The 18,198-nt window shown below is 40.6% G+C and overlaps 1 protein-coding gene across 2 annotated transcripts in view; it reads right to left on the bottom strand.

Moving 5' to 3' along the window:
• abl1 (c-abl oncogene 1, non-receptor tyrosine kinase) overlaps positions 1-18,198 on the bottom strand; it is a 169,177-nt gene that overhangs the window by 96,037 nt on the left and 54,942 nt on the right. The window contains exon 1 of one of the 2 annotated variants that reach the window (XM_073052399.1): positions 1,659-2,161. The exons of the other annotated variant lie outside the window; for it this stretch is intronic. Coding sequence (XP_072908500.1) covers positions 1,659-1,743 — 85 coding nt within the window. The 5' untranslated portion in view covers positions 1,744-2,161. Of the gene's footprint in view, positions 1-1,658; positions 2,162-18,198 lie in introns of those variants that run through there. 2 annotated transcript variants of the gene reach the window in all.

The following is an 18,198-nucleotide window of genomic DNA, read 5'->3' on the forward strand; positions in this document are numbered from 1 at the left end:
ACTACAGTATAGACATCTGGGAACAAGCTTTCAAATGCCACGCATTCAACCTTAGGAATTTATCACCCTAAAACTTCATGCTTCTGTTTCCCTTTTAAAGGCACTACTTAAAAGTTACAACCTCTAACTAAGCTTTTCATTACTTCTAATACCTCATGTAGCCTGGTGCAATACTGTTTTAAAACTCTACAGTGAAGTGCAAAGGATTATGTTAATTATGCTAAAATGTATAAATGTAAGCTGCTGTTGATAAACTAGGCATCATATTTTAGCTGGCCCACAATAACAGGGATCTCATTTCAACCCGTGTTCAACTCATTTCTAGAATATCTTACATCTTAATCTCTATGCTACTTATATCACTGTGCTCAACCACTTCAGTACATTTCAAATATTAAACAAAATTATTGTGATGATTATCCATCTATCTGCTGAGCAAAGAGATTCAAATCAGTTCTGCCATCAGCAACGCGTTTTACCATCATTGAAAGTCCTTCAGAAGCAAATTAATTTACCCTCAGGACAGCCATATATCACAACGGAATGAATAATATTCACTCATTACTTTGATAAGTACATTAATTCTTTGTTGGAAGGTGGCAATTGAGATTGCCATAATTGGTAGTGCATTCTCCAAATTACATTATAACTATTTCATTAATCACTAAATAGCTTTACTGTTCACAAAATAAATCAATTATAAGTGAATAAAATTAGACATATTTGGGAAAGTTAAAATTCTGTAATTAACACTTCACATGCATGATGTTGCAGCAAATGTCATTTACATAACAATTTTAACATATAAAGACTCTCCAAGGAACTTTAAAAAAATCATTTAAACATGTTAATATTTAGTGCTAGTAATACTGTATTCCCGTACTTAAGCAAGGATATACAGTACAATAAATTGCTAAACAATTAAATAATTTCTGTGGTATACTGAATATATATGAAGTTTCAAACATATTCATAAAGACTAAGTTTAACTTCCGATCCGCTCCCTTTAGCAAATTCCTTCCTTGTTAAATAATATCAAGCCAAAAAGCACCCATTCTGAAACATCTATTCGAGTTTTCAAAGAAAATGATAACAAAATAAAACAATTACAGGATATTTTAACCGTTCCCTACAAAGTCTTCATTATAAAACTAACTATACATAGTAAGCAAACTACTGGAAAATACGAGAAAATTAGTTTCAGAAGGGACTAACTTCAGCAGCGCAGCTAAAAATATATACTCAAAATTGCACATTTCTCCAAATAACGAAATTTTGTCTGTGGTACGCATTTAACAGAAGTTTGATAGTTAAGAAGTCTAGTCTTAGAAGTTACGAATAAATTACAATGAAATGCGTGGGCTTAATTGAGGCTGTGCAGAACCGAGCACTCATTTCTTTTAGGAAAATCCCCTAAATGTCTGGAGGACCGAAGTAAAACATAAGTAACAGAAAACTATTCCGGCGGCAAGGAGTAAAATGTCTTCCAAAATCCTGTTTACGTCTGTGCTTACGCAAACTGCTATCTTTCTCTCCCCCTCCTCAACCACACGAGAGCAGAGGCCTCTGCAAAGGATTTTTTTTCGCAGAACTCAGGAATTTACTTCGGGCCTCTCTCACTTGACTTGCCCGATTTCCTACCACACTTACAGTCTTACCTTCCAAGTAACAGCTGGATGAAGCAGACAGCGTCTTTCTTGATTTACACCCCACCAGCTTACGACAGATCTCCAGCATTTTCATTTGTTAAACTTCAATTCGAATTGTTTTTCTTTCGTCCCCTTTTCCTTTTCAAAAATAGTTTCCCAGGTCCGGTAAAAAAAAATCCAATTTCAACGTCCCCCCCAGGATTGGCCGCTTCAAATCCAGAAGCTGCAGAAAAGGTCTGGGGGGGGGGGGAAACAACTGATTTAAGATTCTTTTTCAGTCGGGTCTGAAACTTAGCGAACACACGCCGCACCCATTCTTGTCTTCTTGTAGCATCAATTCAAATCCTATTAGTGTTCTCGCGGAGACTTAGTTTCTTGAAGCGGCGGAGAAACCGGGCAGGACATACAAGCCTGCTGCCCACCCCACGTACACACACCCCCAACACCGGGAGACTCGCTTACGCTCCGCTACCAACAATGAAGGCCTTTGAAGCTCCTGCCTGGCTTCCATCGGTGACATCAGCAGACTGGAGCCACCCACACTTGCTCTAATAATCCAGTCCAACCCCGGCCTCGTTACTATTGCGTTTCTGGTCTTAACCCGTTCGCAAATTACGCGCGGGAGGAAGTAAACACGAAACACGAGAGCATACACTTATACTTACTACCTCAAGTTGTAACAGAAAGGCCAATTATAAAAGACAAATACAAAGGATTTCGCAGATGCTGGAAACCCAGAGCAATACACGCAAAATGTTGGAGGAACTTAGCAGGTCAGATAGCAAGTGGATAAACAGTCGACGTTTCGGACCGATACTCTTCATCAGGCTGATTAATTATCAACATCCTACACCTACTCCAATTGCTTTTAACCAGCGGGTTATTGAGATCAGAAAGCATTAACTGATGAGTTGGTGGGAACAGATTCAATGGTATCAGAGAATGTGCATTTCCCAGGAAACCGTTCACCCATCCTATTCAACTAGTTCCCAACTTTCTAGCACAGATCGCTGCTCTTCAAGGGTATATCTTTTGAAATGTGGTGGGAGTTTCTGCCCTCCCCCCCCCCCCCCCTCGGGCAGTGAGCTCCCGACACCAAACATTTTCTGGGTAATTATTTCCCCTCATCTTCTCTTTAACCATTCTACTGAATTATTTTAGATCTATGTTCTTTAACTCCCCCCCCCCCACCCTTATCTCAGATGTTCACCTTTCTGCTGCAGTTCAATTACCACTATTTGACTTGAAAATATCTGGTTGCTAATCACACACAATGACATGTGAAAATAGCTTTTAGAAAGCTATCCACTGTTTACAGCAGTGTGGGTAGTAACAAAGATATGAATTCTTTTTCAAAAAAGTATGGCCCTATTAACGCTCTCATCATGCACGCACCTTTCGCACTAGATTCCTTCTCATAATATGGAGTACTCAAAATAATTTATTGCAACATAAGTATGTGTAAAATATTTTTTGGAACAAATCATAAGTGTGAAATGGCTCACTTTGGTAGGTCAAATATGATGGCAGAAACATAGAAAATAGATGCAGGAGTAGGCCATTTGGCCCTTCGGGCCTGCACCGCCATTCAGTATGATCGTGGCTGATCATCCAACTCAGAACCCTGTACCTGCTTTCTCTCCATACCCCCGATCCCTTTAGCCACAAGGGCCATATCTAACTCCCTTTTTAGCCAATGAACTGGCCTCAACTGTTTCCTGTGGCAGAGAATTCCACAGATTCACCACTCTCTGTGTGAAGAAGTTTTTCCTCATCTCGGTCCTAAAAGGCTTCCCCTTTATCCTTAAACTGTGACCCCTCGTTCTGGGCTTCCCAATATAGTATTAATGAAAATAGAATTAATGGTAAGACTCATGGCAGTGTGGAGGATCAGAGGGATCTTGGGGTCCGAGTCCATAGGATACTCAAAGCTGCTGCGCAGGTTGACTCTGTGGTTAAGATGGCATATGGTGTATTAGCCTTCACCAATCGTGGAATTGAATTTAGGAGCCAAGAGGTAACGTTGCAGCTATATTGGACCCTGGTATTATTCGTAAGGCCAGTGATATTGTGGGGGTGGAACTGGACTCTCTGACGGTGGTGTCTGAAAAGAGGATGCTGTCCAAGTTGCATGCCATCTTGGACAATGACTCCCATCCACTCCATAATGTACTGGTTAGGCACAGGAGTACATTCAGCCAGAGACTCATTCCACCGAGATGTAACACTGAGCATCATAGGAAGTCATTCCTACCTGTGGCCATCAAACTTTACAACTCCTCCCTCGGAGTGTCAGACACCCTGAGCCAATAGGCTGGTCCTGGACTTATTTCCACTTGGCATGATTAACTTATTATTTAATTATTTGTGGTTTTACATTGCTATATTTCTTCACTATTCTTGGTTGGTGCGGCTGTAACAAAACCCAAATTCCCTCGGGATCAATAAAGTATGTCTGTCTGTATGTCAGACCCCACTTGGAGTACTGTGCTCAGTTCTGGTCGCCTCACTACAGGAAGGACGTGGAAGTCATAGAAAGGGTGCAGAGGAGATTTACAAAGATGTTGCCTGGATTGGGGAGCATGCCTTATGAGAACAGGTTGAACTCGGCCTTTTCTCCTTGGAGCGACGGAGGATGAGAGGTGGCCTGATAGAGGTGTATAAGGTAATGAGAGGCATTGATTGTGTGGATCGTCAGAGGCTTTTTCCCAGGGCTGAAATGGTTGCCACAAGAGGACACAGGTTTAAGGTACTGGGGAGTAGGTACAGAGGAGATGTCAGGGGTAAGTGTTTTACTCAGAGAGTGGTGAGTGCATGGAATGGGCTGCCGGCAATGGTGGTGGAGGCGAATACGATAGGGACTTTTAAGAGACTTTTGGATAGGTACATAGAGCTTAGAAAAATAGAGGGCTATAGGTAAGCCTAGTAATTTCTAAGGTAGGGACATGTTCGGCATAACTTTGTGGGCTGAAGGGCCTGTATTGTGCTGTAGGTTTTCTATGTTTCCCAGAAATACTATTAAACAGATTGATTCTACACCCAGTGGCATTTTATCAGGTACACCAGCTCATTAATGCAAATATCATGCAGCAGCAACTCAATGCCTGAAAGCATGTAGACATGGTTAAGAGGTTCAGTTGTTACTCAGACCAACTATTAGAATAGGGAAGTAATCTGATCTTTGATTGTTGGTGCCAGATGGGGAGGTTTCAATATCTCAGAAATTGCTGATCTCCTGGGATTTCCACACACCAGGAGTGAGAAACAAAAAAAAGCATCCAGTGGACAGCAGTTCTGAGGGCGAAAATGCCTCGTCACTGAGAGGGAATGGGTGGACTGGTTCAAGTTGACAGGATGGCAACAGTAACTCCAATGACCATATGTTACAACAGTGGTGTGCAGAAGAGCATCTCTGCATGCACAACATGTTGAACCTTGAAGTGGACCAAATGCACAACAGCAGGGGACCATTTTTGTGGCCATTTTATTAGGTATACTCCTATACCCAATAAAGAGGTCACGGAGTGTACGCCACAAAAGGAGATTTTGGGGGCAGATAAAACAATACGGTGTGCTTTATGAGTCACTGATATGATGATAAAGAACATAAAAGATTTCTGCTGCTTAAGGCTCAATATCATGATGTAACAATATAAACTGATGAGAGAAGCAGAATCTAAATAAAGATCAAGGTAATTGGAAAGAGTTGAGGTAAGACTTCTTTAACTGGGACTATAACAGCTGAACATAGGACTACCAATGGTACAAAATTAAAACTTCTGAGGACTTCAAAGTTGGAGGAGTGCCTGAAGGAATCTCAAAGGCCTGATGGGCTGAATGTGGTTACCAAGAAATGGAACAGTGAATGCATGGAAGAATGGAAAAAAATTAAAACAAGGACAAGAGTTTTAAAATCCTTGCTAGGCTTAGCTGGGAGCTAATTGGAGATCAGAAAATACCATTACTAGGTGAACAGGACAGAGACTGCAGTGTTTTAAAGAGGTGAAGCTTTGCGTACATTGGAATAGTCAGATTTAGTGGGTGAGAATTTCAACAGTAAACAGGCAGAGGTCAGGTGGAATTAGCAGAAATTGACAGTGGTAATTTTAGGCAAAGATGACATGAAAAAGTTACATACAACAGCATCACAGGTGCATAGCATCATCCAAACAGCAATCACAAGAAAAAAAACTTTAAAAAAAAAGTTCCCTGAAAAGGAACAGTTAAAGTTCAATACCATGGCAGAGCCAGTTTAACCTTACAATTTAATTTACTACATTAAATACACTTTCAAAAACTTTTATTTTGAATAATTTGCCAATTTCCTTCCCGTAATGAGCAATTCTCCACTTTTCATGCTTTGGCTGAGTAGTCAGGATAAAATCCAACAGATTTCAACAACAGCTGTTGATTCATTTCATGATCAGCCAGCAGGAAGTATGACTCAAGCAACATGAGGTGGCCAATAACGGTGTAGAACACCTCAGATCTTCCAGTCACCCAACAAGGAGCAGACCATATTCATCCAAATAAGGTACTATGATCTCAGCAACAGGAAGCCATGTATTTAAACTATCTACTTCTGCCGGCATTCATCGCAGTTCTTCATCTGTTGCCGTTTTTGCTGTTTAAGTTTCACAGGCTATACTGTTGTGTAGGCAAACACAGCAGTCAATCTGCATACAGCAAGATCAAACAAACATGCAGTGCTACAACACTACAGAATTCATTTAGCATAGCCCTGGAGGTTCAGTTTAGATAGTTTACCTAAATGCTGAAATGCTTAACAGAGACGAATGTGATGCCACACATTTATATGTACCAACAGTTTTAATTTTTAAAAAGTAGAAATAAGTTAAGCTGATTAGATAAGCAACATCTGCTTAGACTCGAGAGACTCCCAGCTCCATGACCACTCAAAGGGAGTGTTAATGAGAGTGAGGCCATGCACTACGAGCACAAAGTTATGTCAAAAATAATTGGACTTCCTCTCTTACCTGAAAATGCACATTTTCTCCCTTCTAATTAAGGGTAATGTCAGGAAGTACAAGAACTTGAAGAACTTTTATATTGCTGTGAAGGTCCTCTGAATTTAACTAAAGCTCTTCAAATGGATCAGAACCAGATCGACAACATATGACTTATTTTGTAGAGCAACACAGTACAAAGCTATTAAAATCGATAAAATACAAGAAGATTGTGCAAAATAAGGAATCATGAGGTAGAGTTTGTGGAATTGTAGAAACTGATGGTGGAGGGGAGAAACTATTTCTAAATCGTTGAGTGTGAGTCTTCAAGCTCCTGTATCTCCTTCCCTGATGGTAGCAGCAAGAAGAGAGACAGTGAGGGTCCTTAATGATGAATGTTGTCTTCTTCATGCACTGCCTCTTGAAGATGTCCTTGACGGTGAAGATGAAACTGGTTAAGTCTATAACCCTCTGCAACCTCTTGTGATCCTGTGCATTGGAGGCTCCATACAAGGCTGTGATGCAACCAGTCAGCACAGAATGTCAGAATACGCTTCAACAAAGACCCATAGAAATTTGCAAATGTGCCTTCTTTGTGACTGCATCAATGTGTTTGCCCAGGATAGATCATCCAAGATATTGATACCCGGGAACCTGAAGCTGCTGACCCTCGATGAGAACAGCAGTGTGTTTTCCAGACTTCCCTTTCCTGAAATCCACAACCAATTCCTTGGTCTTTCTGACATTGAGTACAAGGCTAATTCATCCCTTACGTATTCATCTCTAAGAATAGGAGAGTAGAAGAGTAGGAATGATTAAAAGTCAAATACAGAATTTGAGATACTTAAGAGATGAATTTTGGATAGCACCTCAACAATATCCTCTTATGACATTAAACCAGTTGTTGGATTTTTGGTGTCTAGCATTCACCACCTTGACAAAAACACAAATTAAAGAGTTCAGTCAACAAAGAGGTAACATTTAGCACTTCTAAAGTATTTAGTATCAAAATTAGGGAGAAAGTAAAGAAACAGAGGCAAGGAAGGAATGAGAACACGTGAGGGAATAAAAATTTAGAAACTAAGAGGGAGGAAAGAAACAGCTGGAGGGCGATGGAAATGGAGCAAAATAATCATGGGCACCAGACACAAACATTACAGGAACTCAGCAGATCAGACAGCATCTATGCAGGGGAAGAAACAGTCAATGTTTCGGGTCAAGGCCCTTCAAAGGGTTGAAAAGGAAAGGGAAGAGAGGGTGTGAGGGGAGGAGTACAAGCTGGCAGGTGACAGGTGAAACAAGGCGAGGGGGGAGTGGGGGGTGGATGCAGGAACAACGAGTCAGCTTACAGAGAGGAGGTGTAGTGGCTAACGGACTGGTACAGAGACAACAACCTGTCTCTGAATGTGAACAAAACAAAACAGATGGTTGTTGACTCAGGAGGGCATGGAGTGACCACTCCCCGCTGAACGTCGATGGCTCCTCGGTAGAGATTATTAAAAACGACAAATTTCTTGGTGTTCACCTGGTGCAAAATCTCACCTGGTCCCTCAACACCAGCTCCATAGCAAAGAAAGCCCAGCAGCATCTCTACTTTCTGCAAAGGCCGAGGAAAGTCCATCTCCCAACCCCATCCTCATCATATTCTACAAGGGTTGTATTGAGAGCATCCTGAGCAGCTGCATCACTGCCTGGTTTGGAAATTGCACCATCTAGGATCGCAAGACCCTGCAGCGGATAGTGAGGCCAGCTGAGAAGATCATCGGGGTCTCTCTTCCTGCCATTACGGACATTTACACTACACGCTGCATCCACAAAGCAAACAGCATTATGCAGGACCCCGCACACCCCTCATACAAACTCTTCTCCCTCCTGCCATCTGGGAAAAGGCACCGAAGCATCCGGGCTCTCACGACCAGAAAACAATTTCTTCCCCCAAGCCATCAGACTCCTCAATATCCAGAGCCCAGACTGACATCTTATTGCCCTATTGTCTTGTTTATTATTTGTTGTAATGCCTGCACTGTTTTGTGCACTTTACGCAGTCCTGAGTAGGTCTGTAGTCTAGTGTAATTTTTTTTCTGTTGTTTTTTTACGTAGTTCAGTCTAGTTTTTGTACTGTGTCATGTAACACCACGGTCCTGAAAAAACGTTGTCTCATTTTTACATGTACTGTACCAGCAGTTATGGTCGAAATGACAATAAGAAGTAACTTGACTTGATGAATGAGAAGCTGGGAGGTGATAGTTGGAAGAGATAAAGGGCTGAAGGAGGAGGAATCTGATTGAAGAGGACAGGGGGCCATAAGAGAAAAGTGAGGAAGAACAGCACCAGAGGGCAGAGTTGGGCAAATGAGGAAAAAAGAAAAGAGGGGAGCCAAATTTGGGAAATGGAAAAAGAAAGAAGGGCTGGGGAGGGCGAAATTACCAAAAGTTAGAGAAATAAATGTTTATGCATACTGGCTGCTCAGATGTACTATGAGGTTTTGTTTCTCCATCCTGAGAGTGGCCTCAATGGATACAGTAAATGACCCTCCAGTGGTCCATGGTGCGATCTCCCTCTACATTGGCAAGACCCAACATGGATTGAGAGACTTTCGTCAAATACCTTCACTCCGTCCACCACAAAAGACAGGTCTTCCCAGTACCGGGCCACCCATTTCAATTTCACTTCCCAGTCCGACACGTTGATCTACAGCCTCCTCCACTGTCACAATTAAGCTACTCTAAGGTTGGCGAAGAAACAAACACCTCATATTCTGCCTGGATAGTCTCCAACCTGATAGCATGAACATTGATTTCTCTAACTTAGTAATTTCTCTCTTCCTCACATCTTTTTCCATTTGCCATTTTATTTACCCTCTCATCCCTCCTCTTCTCCTCACCTACCCATCACCTCCCTTTATTCCCTTTGTTCCATGGTCCACTGTCCTCTCTTATTAGACTCCTTCTTCAGCCTTTTACCTCCTTCACTACCCCTCCCAGATTTTTACTTCAGCCCCCTCACCCACCCAGCTTCCCCCTTAACTGGTCTCACATATCACTTGCTAGTTTGTTCAACTTCTGGTTTAATTGCCATTTAACCATACATGAATAGCCAAAAGATACAGGGCTCCTTCAGGGCCAAGGTGCAAAACATGGTACCAACAGCACACAGCATGTTGCACATATACTCATGCCCCATTGTGTATTTAATGTTTCAGTGAAATGCGGAATGTAAATATATTGTTTAAGCATTCCTTGTTTAAATAATTAATTATGGGTTATATGTAAAAGTACGGAAATGGCATGCATTATATGCCATGAGCCAGTGTCTCACTCAAAGTAAAACTAAGAACATACGTGAGTTAAGCAGTTTTATGTTTCCTTTCAATTTGCTTTTATGTTTTGGAGTTACAAAACATAACAGTGGCAACAAGAAAGTTTTAAACAAACCAAAGACAACTACATACCTGTTGAAGCACAGTGAGACGTTTGAACTTTTTTAAAAAGGCAGAAAATAGACAAATTCACAGGTTCACAAACAGTGAGTAACAGTGGGAATAATCATAAAAAGAGCAGAAAAAGCTGAGTGACGCATTTGAATACATCACTGACAGCTGAATAACTGGATTTTGTATACTGTGTGAATTTAGCAGCATTTTAAAGCAAATGGAATAGCCAGTGAGAAGCGGGTGTACATTTTGCTGAGTGCATTGGGTTTAAAAGAAAACAGTTTGCTTAGAGGTTTGATGGCTCCAACCAAATTAGCCAAAATGAAGTTTGCTGATATTGTGGAACATTCAAACCCAAGCCATTGTTGATTGCAAAACACTAAGCGGAATCAGAAGTCCATTTTGGTTTACGTAGCTGAATTGAAGAAATTGTCTGAGCATTTTCAGTTCAGTAATGGGCTCAATAATGCACAAAGATGTTTTATTTTGTGGAATCATACAAGAAAGTATTCAAAAACGACTATCTGGAACACAACTTACATTTAAAACAACGGTTGGAATTGCACTATAAACAGAAGCAGAGATACAACTGAATTGCAGTGAGGAATAAAAGTGAGCGTGGACAAAATTGGGGAGTGCTGAGACCCTCACAGATTGAGCAGCTTGCCAGGCACTGTTCAGGATGCCAACACATTCAGAAGATGCCAAGAACAGCACCTCTCCATCCCTGGGAATAGCCTGCATTGCCCTTGCAGAGGAATCATGTCGATTTTGCTGGACCATTCATGGGCTCAAATTTTTTGGTGGTACTGCATGCAGCTACAAAGTGGCCAGAAGTGTTCCCAATAGCCTGCACTATAGCCTCACACACTGTTGATGTGCTGAGAAGCTTCTTCTCGAGGAATGATGTTCCTGAACACTTAGTAAGTGACAATGGACCACAGTTTGTTGTGCAACAATTTCTGGCTGGAAAATGAATGGAATAAGACATATTACATCTGCGCCATATTACCCAGCTACAAATAGCTTGGTGGAAAGGTTTGTTCAGAGTCAAAAGAATGCACTGGGAGCAATGTCAGCAGGACATACCACAATAACACTGAATCAGAAGCTCGCCAATTTTTTCCATGCATACCACAATACAACATGCTCCATAACCAATAACATGAGATTGTTTCACAGCCACAAGTCTCACCTGCCAAGCAGAGTGATCTCCCATGTCAGGAAAGATGCTATCCCACAGGAGTAAGAAAGCCCCCACTGCAATCAATTCTTTAGGCCTGAATGGGACAATTTAAAATCTACTATGTTGTGGATGTCTATATAGTAGTTGTATACTTGTATATAGTGTATAATGCAAGTTGAGATAAATTCTGTATTGAGATGGAGTTCATAGACAAGCAGAGTGTCGTGCATTTAATATTTCAGTAATATTGTAAATATACTGTTCAGGATACCGTTCAATTACTGTTCAGTAATATTGTAAATATACTTCAGGAGGGCACGGAGTGACCACTCTCCACTGAACATCGACGGCTCCTCGGTAGAGATCGTTAAAAACGACAAATTTCTTGGTGTTCACCTGGTGCAAAATCTCACCTGGTCCCTCAACACCAGCTCCATAGCAAAGAAAGCCCAGGAGTGTCTTTACTTTCTGCGAAGACTGAGGAAAGGCCATCTCCCACCCCCCATCCTCATCACATTCTACAGGGGTTGTATTGAGAGCATCCTGAGCAGCTGCATCACTGCCTGGTTTGGAAATTGCCCAATCTCAGATCACAAGACCCTGCAGCGGATAGTGAGGTCAGCTGAGAAGATCATCGGGGTCTCTCTTCCCGCCATTACAGACATTTACACTACATGCTGCATCCGCAAAGCAAACAGCATTATGAAGGACCCCACGCACCCTTCATACAATCTCTTCTCCCTCCTGCCGTCTGGGAAAAGGCTCCGAAGCATTCGGGCTCTCACGACCCAGACTATGTAACAGTTTCTTCATCCAAGCCATCAAACTCCACAATACCCAGAGCCTGGACTGACACCAACTTACTGCCCTCTATTGTGCCTATTGTCTTGTTTATTATTTATTGTAATGACTGCACTGATTTGTGCACTTTATGCAGTCCTGGTTAGGTCTGTAGTCTAGTGTAGTTTTTTTTTCTGTGTTGTTTTAATGTAGTTTCGTGTAGTTTTTGTACTGTTTCATGTAGCACCATGGTCCTGAAAAACGTTGTCTCGTTTTTACTGTGTACTGTACCAGCAGTTATGGACGAAATGAGAATAAAAAGTGACTTGACTTGACAAACATTCTTTGCTTAATACATTACAGGTTATATGTAAAGTATTTAGATAGCATACATGATCCCACCACATCATAAGTATGTGCCTTGCTTAAAATAAAACTAAGAACATACACAAGTTATTCCAGCACCATGTTTCCTTTCAATTAATTTTTATGTTTTAAGAGTTACAAAACTTAATACCCTCCTCAGCACCTTATTATTCTGGCCTCTCAGAATTAGAATCAGGTTTATTGTCACCATCATGTGACATGAAATTTGTTAACTTATCAGCAGCAGTTCAATGCAATACATAATCTAACAGAGAAAAAATAATAAGTAACGTAATAAAGTAAATCAATTATATATTGAATAGTTTAAAAAACATGCAAAGACAGAAATACTGTACATTAAAAAAAAGTGAGGTAGTATCCAAAGATTCAATGTTCATTTAGGAATCAGTTGGCAGAGGGGAAGAAGCTGTTCTTGAATCGCTGAGTGTGTGCCTTCAGGCTTCTGTACCTCCTACCTGGTGGTAACAGAGAGAAAAGGGCATGCCCTGGGTGCTGGAGGTCCTTAATAATAATGGACGCTGCCTTTGAGACACCGCTCTTTGAAGATTGTCCTGGGTACTTTATAGGCTAGTACCTAAGATGGAGCTGACTAGATTTACAACCTTCTGCAGCTTCTTTTGGAACTGGGCAGTAGCCCCTCCATACCAGACAGTGATACAGCCTGTCAGAATGCTCTCCACGGTACAACTATAGAAGTTTTTGAGTGTATTTGTTGACATGCCAAATCTCTTCAAAATCCTAATAAAGTACAGCCACTGTCTTGCCTTCTTTATAACTACATCGATATGTTGCGACCAGGTTAGACCCTTAGAGATCTTGACACCCAGGAACTTGAAGCTGCTCACTCTCTCCACTTCTGATCTCTCTTTGAGGATCTATCCCCTTCCTTTCACGTCCTGATGAAGGGTCTCAGCCCAACACATCGACTGTTTATTCTCCTCCATTGATGCTGTCTGACCTGCTGAGTTACTCAAGAATTTTGTGTGTGTTGCTCTGGTTTTCCAGCATCTGCAGAATCTTGTGTTTAAGAGTAATAGCTAGGTTCTATTCTGAAGTTGAAATTCCTTTCACTGATCTGAAAATGTGGGTTAGCCCCAAAGAAATTGTCCTGCAACAGCTTGCTGGAAGAGGGACAGCTAAATGGCCCAAATGGAACCGGTCACTTCACAAGGTCTCAGTACTCCTATATGAACACCTCACAAACTTTTCATGGTATCACAAAATTATGAAGAATGTTCAGAGTCATAGAGAAGTACAGCACAGAAACGAGCCCTTCAGCACATCTAGTCCATGCTGAAACTACTTAAACTGCCCACCCCCATCGACCTGCATCAGGACCATACCCCTACCCCTACGATCCACGTACCTATCCAAACTTCTCTTAACCATTGAAATTGAGCTTGCATGCACCACCTGTGCTGGCAGCTCGTTCTACATTTTCACAACCTCCTGAGTGAAGTTTCCCCTCATGTGCTCCTTAAACTTCTCACCTTTCACCCTTAACCCACAACTTCTAGTTGCATTCCCACCCAACTCATTCTTAATAAAAGGTAAACAACAAAACCTTTAAAGTGGAATCAAACCATGGAATTTATGAATACAGACCATGGAATAAAACACAAGCAAAATGTATTAGTCCAATAACATAGCAGTTATTGCAACTCAGTACTGCAAAATTTATTAAACATTTTGTAACTTGGAATGTGCTACTCAAATATTCCATTCAAAGTGTAAAACATCTAGTTTATCAAGATTGATACTTAATTCTTAGGATTCTCCATACCAAATTGCAACACACCATGTTTAGGTGTTGGTTCTTTAGATCAGGGGTTCCCAACCTTTTATATGCCATTAACCCTTACCATTAACCGTGGGGTCCATGGACCCCACGTTGGGAACCCCTGTTTGATGTAGAAAGCTTGTGAAAGTAGATTCATGCAGAGAAGCTGGGGAGGCTGCAGTAAATATCACTATTGTATAAAGATATTTTGCCAAAATGCTTCTAGCTGGTTGGATTCAGACATTCCTAGGAGATGTTTTCAAGAGTACACATTTTACACCACTTATAACACCCAACACTTCATGCTTATCCAGAAGCTTCATCAACTCGGTTCAGACTACATACCCACTAGCAAGTGTGAAAACAACATAACTATGGGGATAAATCCCCCGCAGAAAATATTGGCAAAAAGACTTGGCTGACATCGGCAGCAAAATATTTGGTTTACAAAGGAATGCTGATGGAAGACAAGCATTTACATAGATTTAAAACACAACAAATGATTTCTAGGCTTAGACCAATGCTGAAAAATCAGCTAGTTTGCAACATACTTTTGAAAACTTTTTTTAAATGGACCTTAAACATGACGTGATTCTATGTTAATGTAAAAATACTGCCTCTTATTGTGGACAGCTTGGGAATGGGAAAATGGAATTGCACCTCTCTCTACTCCATGATCCAAAGGAATATGGGTTTGATGTTACACTGATACTTATTCCAGAAGGCATTGATGAAATGTCGAGAATCACATTCCTCCTAAATCTCAATCACTGGCCCAACTGGCATCCAAGTTTAAAGTGTCATCAAAGCATCTCTAGCTAGCTAATTCCATCACTTTAACAAGCAGGACTTATTGGATGGTTTTAATGAAACCAAGGATGTAGAATCCTATTTGTCTTGTTGTTAATAGTAATTTCTGTTCCAAACATTTAAGCTCTTGTTCATTAAGAATCATTTTGTGAGTACAAACCATTTGTATGCAGTACTTCAGCACTGGAGGGGGCCATGATTACAGAAAAGATCCTGTTTAGATCAAATGATTTCAACTTTTTAAAAAAAGTTTACTTTGATAGGTTTGGGCACCACTGTCAGAACCAACAGTGAATGCCTGGCAATGCTGTGCTACAAATGTTACTAACAATCTACTAACCTGTATCCAAACGTTGTCTTGGTCTACATATGCAGGCATCAGCTGCCTCATTTATTGAGTAGTTGCAAATGAACTGAATAATAAGCAACCATCAGCAAACATTTCCACTTCTGACCTGAAAATGTTCGAGCCAAGGAAACCAGGGGATGGCATGGAGGGAGGTAAATTGTCAACTGGGGTTACTTTGCTCAGAAAATCTGAAATCTTGGCTTCAGTATCACAAAATAAACACGATTTTCTCAACCTAAGCTTGCTCTGATCTATAATCCAATATACCAGAGAATATTATGCACATTTCCATATCAAAATAACACTGCTTTGCAATCCCTCTTGGCCACGCATACATCATGACAGAATTAATAAAAGTATAATTTGATATACAACTTCCCAAAAACTGAAGCCATAATTGGTCATTCCAAGTGAGACTTTTACCTTTAAATGGAAAAGTTACGCTCACTGGACCAGTGTAAAATCCAACAAAGATACAGGCAGATGACTTGTGAATTGGCTTGCAATTTAGAATTGAAAATTACAGCAAGGTCATAAGATTAGTTTGACAAAGTATTGCAATATGCAAACTACAAACAGCTTTCTCTGTCCTTGTGAGAATCACAGGAAAAACTGGCATTTGGTGGTGGGAGGGGGAGAAAACAAAACAAACTTATTACAGCTTTGCATCTTTCAGGCCACAATCACAAGAATGCAATGCTTCAAAGTGTTTCTGTTGTACAGAGGTCCAGAATGTTTCCTGGTGCTTTGAGGATTGTATGCCACAATTCCATCAATCATGCACCAAAAATCAGTATGTTTATTTATTCTAATACTCTCTACATTTGCTGGAGGGTGCAGGAAAATACCATTCAACAAATGCCACTTTGTAGGATCTTATCAACATTGCCAAATGTCAGTGACAATCAGACATTGATCACTGATTGATGCCCTCACAAATTTAATTTGTTCCTTAACTGCACCTTCTCAGGAGAAGCCTTGAGGTTCTTCTTGGTCACATTGAAACACTTCGTCCTACAGGGGATGAAAGTTCAGAAAGAATGGTTTGCATAGTCATGGGCACAATGAAAGGAAAGCATGCAAGTCCATCATTGCGGTGTTTATATTCACCCCAAGGACTAGTTTTCAATTTCTTCCATTGAGTCTTGCAACACCCATAGTGTTTTGATCCTGTCACAACAGGTTATACTGTTACAAGTAGTTTAAGCTTTTCTTTGTGGAAATGCTGGTGTGAACATGTAAAAGATAGGAGGGAAAGATTAAAAAAAAGACCCGAGAGGTAATTAGTTTACAAAGAGGTGGTGAGTACCTGCAATGAACTGCCACAGAAAGTGATCGAGGCAGGTCCAACTGCAAAATTTAAAAGGTATTTGGATAGAAATGTGGTTGTGAGGTTCTGGGCTGAATGCAGACAACTTGGACTCAAAAGGAGGGTGCCGTACTTGGTATGGATCATTTGAGCCAAAGGGCCCACTTCCATATTCTATTACTTTATGACTCTAAGACAGCGCAATAACCACTTAAGATACTTGGGGCATAAAATAAGTATTACGTATTGTTTTAATAAACAATCAAGAATATATGTAGATTGAAGCTTTGTGGCTGAAGCCTGGATCTGCGAGCCCTGGGGAAAGTCAGAGACTTTATGCCTACAAGTCCACTGGAAACTGGAGGCCAGGAGACAACCTGTTCTAGATGTGTAAGTGGGGAGAAAGAAAAGAGTCTTGTTCTTCTGTTGCTTTTGTTTTGATGCTCTGGTTGAGTCATTGCTGTTGTTTGTGTTGTTCTGCAGAACATTATGGGGATGCTATATTGGTGCCATAATGTATGGTGACACTTGTGGGCTGCTCCCAGCACATCTTTAGTTTGTGTTGGTTGTTCAGGCAAATGACACATTTCACTGTACGTTTCGATGTAATAAATAACTGAATCTGAATAATAGCTAAAGCATTCCAGTTTGAAAACCTGCACTCTGCACTTCAGTAAAAGACACCCCAAGAGGGCAGGATTACTAACAGATCAATTCTTTCTGGATGTTGTATAAACATGCAAATGTGTTTGACATAAAGCAGTTATATCATTGAAGTGTATTACATAGGTTAACACTCTAAAATAACTTTGGTGTATGGTCTCCAAGCAGATAAATCTTTAAGATGTTACTTTTTCTTTTGAAACAATAACTAACACAAGTCAATATGCACACTTGCAACCTATTGCAAACCCGGAACTACTTTGCTCACCATACACACCACGTAGTTTTTCTTCTGTGGTCTTTTTCCCTTTTTCCAATCATCTGAAGTGAAAGAGTTACATTTCTCTATTTCTGACCAATGCTCTGTGAGCCTTCAGCCACCAAGGGCTAAGTTCTAGAATTACAATCCTAAAATTCTCTTCTAAATAAAGATCATCCTTGAAAACACCTTGGTGACGTTTTTGTTCAAATGGTCCATATGCTTTAATGCCAAACTTTGCTGATAACATATATGAAGCACCTTAAGTCAGTTCACTATACTACAGAATGCTACTTTACTTCTATACTACAGAAGCAATAAATACATTGCTGATGTAGAAGTGGAGAATATTTAGCCACTTTTAATGTACAGTTTGTTCTGTTCACTTCAACAATGTGCTGACTGGGCATTTCAATCATGTATTTCACTTGGGGAGTGTACAGAAAAGAGTAACTATTTTCATACATTATAGTGCTAAACTGGAAATAGTTTGTTGCTACTTGAAATGAGACGAAAAATTGTAGTCCAGATATAGAATTACAATCTTCATTATTCAACCTAACAAGTAAGACTGGAGCTATCGTGAACGCTTAGAGTCTTGTTTACATCTGATTCATTGATTTAAA

This window comes from Hemitrygon akajei, chromosome 7, assembly GCF_048418815.1.
Source record: "Hemitrygon akajei chromosome 7, sHemAka1.3, whole genome shotgun sequence".
NCBI lineage: Eukaryota > Metazoa > Chordata > Chondrichthyes > Myliobatiformes > Dasyatidae > Hemitrygon > Hemitrygon akajei.